The 10,686-nt window shown below is 48.0% G+C and overlaps 1 protein-coding gene across 5 annotated transcripts in view; it reads right to left on the bottom strand.

Moving 5' to 3' along the window:
- Positions 1 to 10,686, bottom strand: part of ldb2a (LIM domain binding 2a) — a 59,672-nt gene that overhangs the window by 4,834 nt on the left and 44,152 nt on the right. The window contains exons 5-8 of one of the 5 annotated variants that reach the window (XM_029164752.3): positions 9,417 to 9,500; positions 5,833 to 5,956; positions 4,237 to 4,290; positions 3,587 to 3,717 (exon numbers count right to left, since the gene is read on the bottom strand). In XM_029164752.3, the coding sequence (XP_029020585.1) occupies positions 3,587 to 3,717; positions 4,237 to 4,290; positions 5,833 to 5,956; positions 9,417 to 9,500 (393 nt within the window). Of the gene's footprint in view, positions 1 to 3,580; positions 3,734 to 4,236; positions 4,291 to 5,832; positions 5,957 to 9,416; positions 9,501 to 10,686 lie in introns of all 5 variants that reach the window. The other 4 variants (XM_055512599.1, XM_055512601.1, XM_029164751.3 and 1 more) reach the window with 4 other exon arrangements.

Below are 10,686 nucleotides of genomic sequence, written 5' to 3'. Positions count from 1 at the left end.
TTACTGGGACAGACGGTTACTGTAGCAAATGCAAAATCCACTATTCGTGCACACAAGCAAAGACTGCATCTGTATTTAATGCATCAGTGGACAACAGCTCTCTGGACTCTACAGTTTAGGTCAGAAAAAATATCAATGATTATAATTACAATTATGTTTGATTTTTTTTGAAGTTTTCATTGAATGTATTTTATGATGGTTTATTAATTAGAAGCATTAAAAGCACGTTTACATCACATTTTAACAGTGTGGGATTCTCTCATTTACGGACTGTTAAGTCTCTCTCTCTCTCTCTCTCTCTTCCCACTGCTACTGTTTGTATATAGTGGATGGACAGTTAATTAAGGGTTTAGTCCACACTATGTCGGGCACTTGCTTACTATAAATAACTGAGTGACACCGACTCGCAGCCCTGAAACGAGGAACAAGCACAAAAGCTGCGACTCGGGCCGACTGACATGAGGCCACTAGAGGTCAGTGTTGCCCCAGCACCCACCCTCCTCCAGCCTCTGGTTACCCCCCCCCCCCCCCCCCTCCCCCCTCCCCATCCGAGGGTCCACTCCTTATTGTCATTGGGCTCACGTAGGCTTGTGCTCAGCCACAAACGAACAACTTCTCAGACAAAGACAGCAGCCCGCAACATATGTAACCAGCATGTTAGCAGCCACACTGCCAGTCTTTAAGAGGCGTGTGAATGCACGGCATGAGTGGTACATCTGCTGCGTGTGTCCGTGTGTGAAGGTGGTAGGAGTTGGGAGGAGGAGGGGCAGTGATGGAGATGTGTGTGTGTGTGTTTGTGTGTGTGTGCGTGTGTGTGTGTGTGTGTGTGTGTGTGTGTGAGGAAGGGGCTGGAGGTGGAGGGTGTGTGTGTGTGTGTGTGTGTGTGTGCGTGCGTGTGTGTGTGAGAAAGGGGCTAGAGGTGAAGGGTGTGTGTGCATGTGTCTGCGTGTGAGGAAGGGGCTGGAGGTGGAGGGTGTGTGTGTGTGTGTGTGTGTGTGTGTGTGTGTGTGTGTGTGTGTGTGTGTGTGTGTGAGGAAGGGGCTGGAGGTGGAGGGTGTGTGTGTGTGTGTGTGTGTGTGTGTGAGGAAGGGGCTGGAGGTGGAGGGTGTATACAGATATCGGTGATAATGAGAGCTGGCAAGGAGCCAAACTGCCTCCTAGAGAGAAAACAATCGCACACGCTGCGTATACATGTGTGTGATGTGCATTAATGCACGCGTGAGAAAGGGAATAATGCAAAAGAAGGAGCCTGGACGATGACGCCGCAGCTCGTAGGGGCACAATGTAGAGGGACAAGTGGGAAGAGAGGAACGTCTGGAGACGAAGCGGCCTGAAACGCGCCGGTCCAGGATGAAAATCACCCACACAATGGGGAGCAGTTTCCACCAGCTTCCCAGTGGTGCTGTGGGTGCAGCCGAGCCTTTTATACGAGCGTCCTCGCTCCTTGATCCTCGCTCGACCCGCTCTTATATCTCAAGTGTCTTATATCAGCTCTGAGGAACGGGGAGCGATGTCTGAGGAGCGATAACGCAGGACGCACGGGGCCGTTCTTCACGGAAGTCTTCACTGGACACTCACAAGTCTTTATTGGAAATCTGCAGGTGAAGCTCCAGCGAGAGCGGCGCCGTTTCACACCAGCGCGCTAATAACGCGATTTATGTATTCTCTCTGTTTTCAGATTTACAATCTGGCTAAACGTTGGTGAATCCGGTCTCTCTTCAGCAGTAAACACTATAAATGTCTGTCATTATTTACACCGAATAACCTCAAACATCTGCACGTCAAGCAGAAATCTGCTTAAAACTTTGCCTATAAAACTTTATAATCATAACATAGAAATATATAAATATAATGTAATCAGCCTGGTAAATAAATAAACATGCTGCTATTAGAAATAAATTGCTCATGTGAATCCTGCAAGAACTGAAGTGCATTTACACACTGGTCTGAAGAATATTTATGGTACAGAAAGCATTATAATATCTATATATATTAGGCTTGTGTTTCCTGGAGCAGGAGTCTGAACAAAGGCACGTGCATCAGACGTCATGCCCTTTACACCAGCCGCGCCTCATCCAGCTGCTAAACGTGCACCTTCCAAGTTACAAAGATGTTTCCAGGCAACATACTCACGGCAGACGCTGTTTTCTTTTAGCACATTAGTAGTATGGAAACATCATTTCAAGGAGACGAGGTTGCGGTATCGCTACATTTCCCATTAAGCCGAATCAAGCCTGTGCAGAATATGAACAGGCTTTTAGCTGAACTGGAATGACCCAAGTTAAAAAGACTGGATGCAACGGTGTAAATATAATACAGTATGTGTATAATGAGCGCTGGGTGGAACACGGCCGGGCTTTTTGCAGACAACACGCTCACAACGACGCGGAATCCTCCAGGGGGAGAAGCGGGCACGCGGTGCAATACTCAGCTGTTTAAGAGGCTGTTTAACCTCTGGCTCTATCAAGTGGCCTGTTATGGAGACATGGAGCCAAACACAGCAGTCGCAGGCCCAGATGTTTGAAACGGGGTCCATGCACAGGTCTGAGCAGATTAACAGATCAGAACCAAGGCCCAATTAACAAACCGACTAAAAAAATATATCTAAAATCAGTTGAATGCAACGTTAAGCCTGAGTCCAGCACCTGCTATCAGTCTCATCAGGCCAATGTCGACTGGTCATAGAAACACGCGTGAGGACAAACAACATGGTGTTTGTAGATATTTATAGGTTTTTTCTTTGTTGGTTTAATTCTTTTCTCAATTCAAAGTTGAGTTTTTGACGGTGCCGGTTGGAGTAAAAGTGCTAAAAATGATCTCTCACTTACTATTTTTACCTGTAAACAGTAAAAGCTCATCAGCGGCTCCGCTTTCGGTCACAATCACACCTTTGGATCCGGGACCGGAGCTGCAGGACGCAGCCGAGTCGCCGCGACCTGCAGGCGGTCGGAGGCTCGTGTTCTTTCACACCAGCAGCCGCTTCCCATTCATGCCGTTCTGGAGCTGCTCATCGGTGCCTTGCTCAAGGGCAGCGTGTCACTTTCACCCCCCACATTTTCCCACGTCGTCCTGAGATTCAGGCCGCTTCTAAAGCTGCTGCGGACGCGTCGTTGAGCAACTTTCTTAGAATCGAGTGCAGAACGAACCGGTGTTGTAGGAACAACGATTAGAGACATGACAATATTTGTGACACGCTCCCACCCACAACAAAGCAGCAACGGGAGCACTTTGATTCGCAGTCTTGTTATTTTTAACCTTAGCTGTTGTTCCACTATTTCAGCTCTAATGATTTTTATGTCATTTGTGTCACTCTTCATGACAGGTGATGCATTTTCTCCTCTTCTTCTGGGGTGAGATGTTTTCATGCGGTCCCTCGGGGGGTTCTTTGTCTCCGCACAGGTTTCAGGTCCCCGTCGACGCTCGTCTCCCGGAGTTTGTTCCCCCCTCAGTCGTTCCAACACATTAAAGCTCACAGCTGCAGCACCGTTACAGTAGGAACGTGTGGTCTCTGCACACATGCAAGTGCAGAGAGGAAGGCAAATAAAGAGAAGGAGGCAAACCGAGTGGAGCTGATGCTTACAGGTACCTGACTGGAGAGGCTGAAGTTGGTGGCGGGGCTGCGCTTCTTGCTGGCGGCGGTGCCCACGCTGCTGTTGGCGCTGCTGGCCGAGTTCTTCCGTTTCCTCCTCTTGGTGGTGGTCTGTCGGGCCGGCTCAGCTTTGGCGCGACCAGCAAAGAGAAACAGAGGCCATGCCAAGAACATAATGCATACAGACGGAGGCAAGGTGTGTGTGTGTGTGTGTGTGTGTGTGGGCGTGTGTGTGCGGGCGTGCATGCAAACATGCCTACTCTATGTCAAACAAGCACAAACGCATGCACAGACAGCAGAAGCACACAAATCCAAATTACACACACGGGCGACGAGTGAACACTGATCCGTGCTTTGTTTCCTTCAGAGGTGAAGCTGCACAAACACCTCCCAAGACAAGCACTAGTACGAAGGAAGCGCCTCCATTTGCATGAACGCTCAACGATGGACCACGGTGCTCAGTGAAATGTAAATCTGTTATGACTGCGCTCCACAGCATCAGCCGGACCGGCTCCCGTCGGGTCCATTCGGGCCGGCGCCGGCACCGACCTGTTAGTGCCGTGTGCAAACATGCAGCGAAGCGTCCGTTGGGCGACAAAAACGCAGCGAGCGTCAAACTGCAGACGAGCGTGTGAGAGAGAAGATACCTTTTTTGTGATTCGTGGGAAATATTTCCGTTTTGAAGTTCTGCGGGTGTCCAGCTGAAACCGGAGCCAGAATGAGTCGAGTTTTACTCAGGTTAAATAGTTTAAGACAGAATGAGCACAGAGAGTCACACAGATGCTCTTAACGTCCTCCAGTTATGAAATATGCAGAATTCCTAAATGTGCATTTAAACCACATGTGAAATCATTATTAAGATATAAAGTAATGACTCAGGTTAAATGATGATCTTGGTGTTTCGTGCGATTCACCAAATAATTTACGTACAATGCATTATTTATAAACACATGCTTTAGAAAATTCTGCCAACATTTGTTAGAAAACATTTTCCTTCTATTCTGGAGAGAGACACAAAACCACTGCTGTGATCTTCAAACAGAGTCTGAGAATGAAATACATTTTTCGAGGTTCTCACTAATCACACCGAGGGAGATGCGTTCGCAACCAGCGATTTGTGATATAAACAACAGTGAAACTGTAAATCAGCAGCAAAACAATAATGTGAATTTTTATCGGTATCTTTTCCCTTTTGATTCCTGAGTTTGACAGACGTGAGCAGAGCAGAAAAAACGCAGGGCCTATTGTCAAAGACAATCATTTCTGTTATTCGACTGGTTTCCTTCGATGCTTAGCCGGTGACGCACTGAAATCACTTCCATTTCCAGCTAGAGGACTTATCAGAGCATGAATGCGCCCGCGGCTTCCTTCCTGGCCCGAACCCCGAGCAGCGTCCGAGCCCAAGAAGAATCGCAGGAAACGGGGAAAAACCGCAGCGCAAGCTGAGCTTCACGCGTCCGACAAACGCAGACGCGACACGACCCCGTGTTGGAACTAACACGGATCCACCTTTAACATGTGGAAACCGGCTGATGACGGGTGATGTTTGTCACATCACACAAGTTAGAAAACAGCAGGGAGGATTTCATATCAAGCTGCTCCCTCCTTCCATGAGCACAATTATTCCTCAATACAAGAGTCTATTTCTCTGCCCTGACTTCATATTCATAAAGTGCTTTCCGTGTTTTTCTTCTTCTTTGGAGAACGTCGTCGTCGCTGGGGAGCCGCCGGCCGGGGACTCGGATCTACTAGTGTGATTACACCCGGCACCCTTAATTAAAGGTACACAGGTCTGAGTCGAAGGCGTTTTGACTGGTGTTGGTTTTTAAAGACATCTTGTCACGCCTCGCTAAGCATTGCTGTAATTTGCAGCCACTCCGATGTGTCCGAAAACGCCGTCTCGCTCGCGCGCCGCAGCTTAAGGCCGCGCAGCCAATTTGAGCCCGGCACTTTTCAGAAACCGCCCTTAAAACATCAATCACAGGAAGCTGAGAGGGCCGTTAACGCGCGGGGCCGCGGTTCGGGAGGAAACCCTGACTTCTGATTAATTTCACACACCTGACAGGCAAAACATCTTTAAGGGATTAAGACGTATAATGGATCATTTGGATACGTAAATGATGCAATGAAAACAGAAAGCTGTTCCTGCTTCCAGACAGTGGGTGAAAGTGGACCTGCAGCTTTTTGTTCAGGACGTGAGCTCGTCTTTGTGCTTTGGGCCGGTGCTGTGTGTGTTCCGTTACCTGGCGGCGCCACCATTCTCTGCCATTTCTGGAAGAGGCACGTCTTGAGACAGTCCCGGGGGCTGAGGTTGTAGGTCTTGTGCCTGGACATGAGCTCCTGCATGGGCTCCAGGATGACACACAGCTGCAGACAAGGAGCAGACGAGCCGCGGCGTTAGAGCCAACGTGGTCACGTGACGTCATCGAGGTGAAGACGGCTCCATTAATCACCACAGACCGACTTTGAGCGATTAACTGCGCAGTAAATCCACTTTTTACAGACACTGATAATGAAGCACCATTAAAAAGCAGGTTTAATATCAGGAGTTTCATGGAGAACAAGCGGCAGAGAGAAGAAAACGAGCACGTAGACGCGTCTTAATGTGAGTTGAGCGAACGCTGCTGTTCGGTTCCTCGTTCCCACACTGAGCTCAAGCAACAGCCTCCACTTAAACGAACTGAAGCGCGGTATTCAACAACTGTGCTGATCTGCAGAGATGAGCCGGGGGTCAGGCTGTCGCCTTCGATACGTCAGGCTCAGCTCATCATCAACATCTGGATCCCATTGTTCTCCAGATGCCACAGTCAGAACCCAGAGCTGCAGAACTGGATCAGCGTTTGTTTCTGTTAACACACTCACCAGCGTCCAGAGCTGAGATGAGGAACTGATGGTGTTTAGGGGCTATTAGCAAAAACCCAGACACGATACTGTCAGAACAGCAGCTACCGTATCGATGCTCCTACAACAGAGCCCTTTCTACACAATCTTTGTTCTTCCACTGTTTTGTCTCATTTCTCTCATCCAACTGCCTGAAGCACAGCAGGAAAAACTGCTCAAAGTAAACAGATACAGTAAAGATGGATGGATGGACGTGGACCATTCACATCCTCAGGCTTTTTATGTGGTGGTTTTCACTCTTTGGTGAAGTCTGACATGTTAGTGCTGCGTTTAAGGACTAATGTCACGCTAAGTTAAAGACAAGTCCGGTCTAATCCCAAATATATGAAGAGTCTGACCCTGTTGTGATTACGATCTGGCAACTAAATCTACTTGGTTTAGGTCAGAGAAACATTGTCATGCTTCATTAGACCATGTTTCCATTGTTGGTGTCACAGACAGATGTTGCGTTTACCGCCTCCTCCACTAGAACAAGGTCGACCGTAGGTACAATTAAAACGTAATTACCCACAGATATGAATAATCTTTGTTTTCATTTGGTTGAATCCAAACTCTATATATTCACTGTTCCGCTGTCAGAGTCGTTTTAATGCTTTCATATTATAAACACGCATGTTTACATTAGACGGAGACCTGAACCCTCACATCAGCGTGAGCGCTGTGGGATGGATTTCTTCCTGCTTTGGACGACAGACATTTTATATCCATGAAGAATTGCTGACTTTATTACCAAAGACCAAAGACCATCTCAGACCCGGTGCAGCGAACGTGAGCTCGCGCTCCTCATGCTGTGACCTGTGAGCGTTGGACCAACGAGCGGCGCTCCGGTCCGAATCGCTGGAGTGCGAGCGGGGGCCGGTTCTGTAACTTGCTCAAGGGCACTTTGACAGACGCTGCTGAGGGAAAGGGGACTGTTCATCATTGCTCAGATGATCTCATCCGACCTTCAGCGTCGCTCCACCTCCGCGCGTCTGATGTCAATGCTAATCAACGCGCTCGTCCCGTCTTCAGCCGCGCCGCACGGCGACTCGGAGCCGAAACGGGAAATAACGGGCGGCAGCGCGCGCGTCATCCGTTATCGAATACGGCGTGTGTTAAACAGGCTTGAAAGCCTCGAACAAATCACCCGACAACAAGAGAAAACGCTTTTAGCGTGACGGATATTCACACGGTGGAGGTGCCGCAGACTAGTTATTCTAACAACTGTAGACTCAGCGGCTCACGCCAAATTACCCCCCGTAAACACAGCGGCGTCTGCTGCTGCCTGTGAGGACGGCCGCGGCTCCAGGTGAAGGTAACATCCCTGCAGCAGACTAATCCCGTGTTCTCCTCTGATAGGTCCCTCCTGACACAGTACAGTAATATTCCTCCCGGCTCAGCCAACAAGCCCTGGCTCTCAGCCCGAAAACAAGGGCTATTTTCAGGCTGAATAGTAGGAAGCCCGCAGCTCCGATACATGGGAAGGCCTAAATACTCCAAACGACACAAAAAACGTGTGTGTGTTGGCATGGGGGGGTTGTAACCTCACAACCAGGAAACTGTCAGTCTCCTTTGGAAGCACTGATAAATACTGGGAAGGGCCTTTTCTGGAGCCGGTTTAATGTGAGGAAAGGGTGGATTTTGCCTCGACACCATTTGATAACAGCAGAGGAAATATAATGTTGAAATGCTGTGACATATTCAATAACAGGGAGAACACAGCGCTGGGAGCCAAACTGGGCACAGGGACCTCCACAGGGACGGAAGACGAGGCTTTAGGGGTCGCATAAAGGACAATTTGCTCGTTTCCAGAGTTTTTAGCCAAATATTGGACAAATCTGCTCAGACGTCAAATTACTTCGGAATGAAAATCACGTTAATTAATCTGTGAGACAATCTCAATTACATCTTTAACTGCGATATCGTTTCACTCAGGTTTTTAAGCATAATATTTGAGGTTCCGACTCTGGAGGCCATTCATTTCAGCCAACGATGCAGAAGCAACGTTGGGCGTCTTCAGACAAACAACTTAACCTTTTCCCTAAAACGCACGTTGTCAGCAAACAGAAGTGTGCTGAGCACTGACCGTCTGCACCTTAAATCTGAGGAACCCACGGCGGCGGAAACGTGTGTGTAATCAGCGGTACTTGAACGAGGCGTTGGGCTGCGTTACACTCGCTTTCTGTATAGAAAATCGCGGTTATTGGGAAACAAAAAGCGCTCCCTCTCCCGCTCCCGTCTCTCTGTGCTTTTCTTCACTCGTTATTATAAGCAGCGGAGGTGCCATTCCCCGATTTGCGCGCCATTTCACAATTATGAGTCTCAACAGGGAGCGTTCATTAATGTTATGCTAATTTTCTGTATCCAATTAATTCTCCTCTCTCCCCGTGTCTCTCCTGCTTGCTCTTGTTCTCCCATTTGGAATTCGTGGCTGTCAGTCAACTGTGGAGTTGAAAAACACAAACAAAACCCTGTGAAATAATCACTAATGTATTCAGCCGGCTTATACTTCCCCATCCGCAAATTATATTGCTGCGGCCAGGTAGAAAAACATGTATATGCAGAGAGTAAAGAAGAAATAGGTGCTTATTTTTTGTTTTGATGCTATGCACTTTTAAAATTATACACTCAGGTTTCAGAAGCCCGAGAGTCATAAAACGTGTTAGGCACATAAATAACAGCATAAGCTTCAGCTTCCAGTTAGACAGAGAGAAACAGCTGCATTTACAGTCACGATATGACCTTAAGGAACCAGAGACTGAGCTCCAAACAGTATTAGTCAGTATATAATGTAGAAATCTGAATAAAAAGAGGAAGATCTTCACAAGAAAAGTAAATGTCTTCCATAAACCATGAGATATAAAGTTAGGAAACGTGAGAAATAAACACGTGTGTGGGAACAGAAACAAAGGCAGACTGACAGTCACAGACACCGGCGCCGTCTTACCCTGAGGTAGTTGAGGGTGAAGTTGGTCAAACCCATGCGAGTGATGTTTTTGGACAGTTGCTCCAGCACCTGAGGGTCTTGTGCCTAAAGTCAGCGACAGAAAAATGACAATGAGGAGGAAGTGGCGTTCGAATACAAACATACAGTGTGACATTATCAGTTTTGTTACGTTTGCATTCAACTGGCTGTGACTAAGCGAATTATCCACAGGCAATTAGGCTAATTAGAGCTTGTTGCATGAGCACAACTGACAAATTCACATCCTCAAGTCATGAATCCAAGTAGTTACAATTGTTACTGAGCAGAAGGATTTCTGCCCGTTGTTTCAAACTGCACCTTAAATAAACAACAGCACTGTTTTATTTCATTTTGTTGAGATTTGACGATGACGTTGAGTGGACGTGAGCTGTTTAGGGTGAAGGCTACACAGGGAATCAATTATAATTTTAAATCAGTCAAAATCACCTAAAAATTGATTTAACCTCCTTTTCATTTAAAGCCTACATAGTGAAGAGCTGTGGTCAAGCTGGCAGATGCAGTATTCACACAAATGTGGTGAGCGAGGGGTGGGGGGAGACCAGCACGAGTGACACCGGAACAGAACCGGCCGTTCGCCACCATCATCCCCGTCTCACCCGCAGCAACTACACGGGGCCCGCACGAGGCCGCCCGCTGTGACGGAGTAAATATAGCGCGAGAGCAACGCAGAGTCTCGGTTCAAGGGGCCGAAGTCAGACACACAACAGCTTTAACGCATAAACAATTCAAGACGCATGGCAGCGGTTCAGATTCCAGGTTTAAACAGCGGATACGGCGTCGGACGACTCTGACAGCAACTGAGGTCCGAGGCGGCTTCTCACCGCCCTCCACTCGTCCCATTAGAGACCATTAGAGTTCACGTGTTTGACTCCACTGTGATTCTAATTGTGTATTTATGCCATCTGTGCTCCACACACTGTCCCACGATGAGGATGCGCGTCGATGAGTGAGAGGCGGTGCAGCGGATGTGACTGCGGACGGACCGGTGCAGAGACGCTGCAATTCGGTTCCGTTTCACATTGATACGATTCTGATCATGCGACCCGCATCAGGCGAACGTGTCCTGCAGCAGCGTCTCCTTTTGCTTTATTTTCCTCTTTAATGGGAGCAATGACTCCATCACCAGCTCAGTTCAAAGTAATCAAAAATAACTGCTGAGACCCGTGTTGTTTACAGAAAACATTTAATTAACATCACTAGCATCAGTACAGGTGAGTTCCTGAAGTCAGCA

Source organism: Betta splendens, chromosome 10 (assembly GCF_900634795.4).
Source record: "Betta splendens chromosome 10, fBetSpl5.4, whole genome shotgun sequence".
In the NCBI taxonomy this organism is placed as follows: domain Eukaryota; kingdom Metazoa; phylum Chordata; class Actinopteri; order Anabantiformes; family Osphronemidae; genus Betta; species Betta splendens.
The sequence above is the reverse complement of the archived record's forward strand: the minus strand, read 5'-3'. Positions and strand labels throughout refer to the sequence as shown.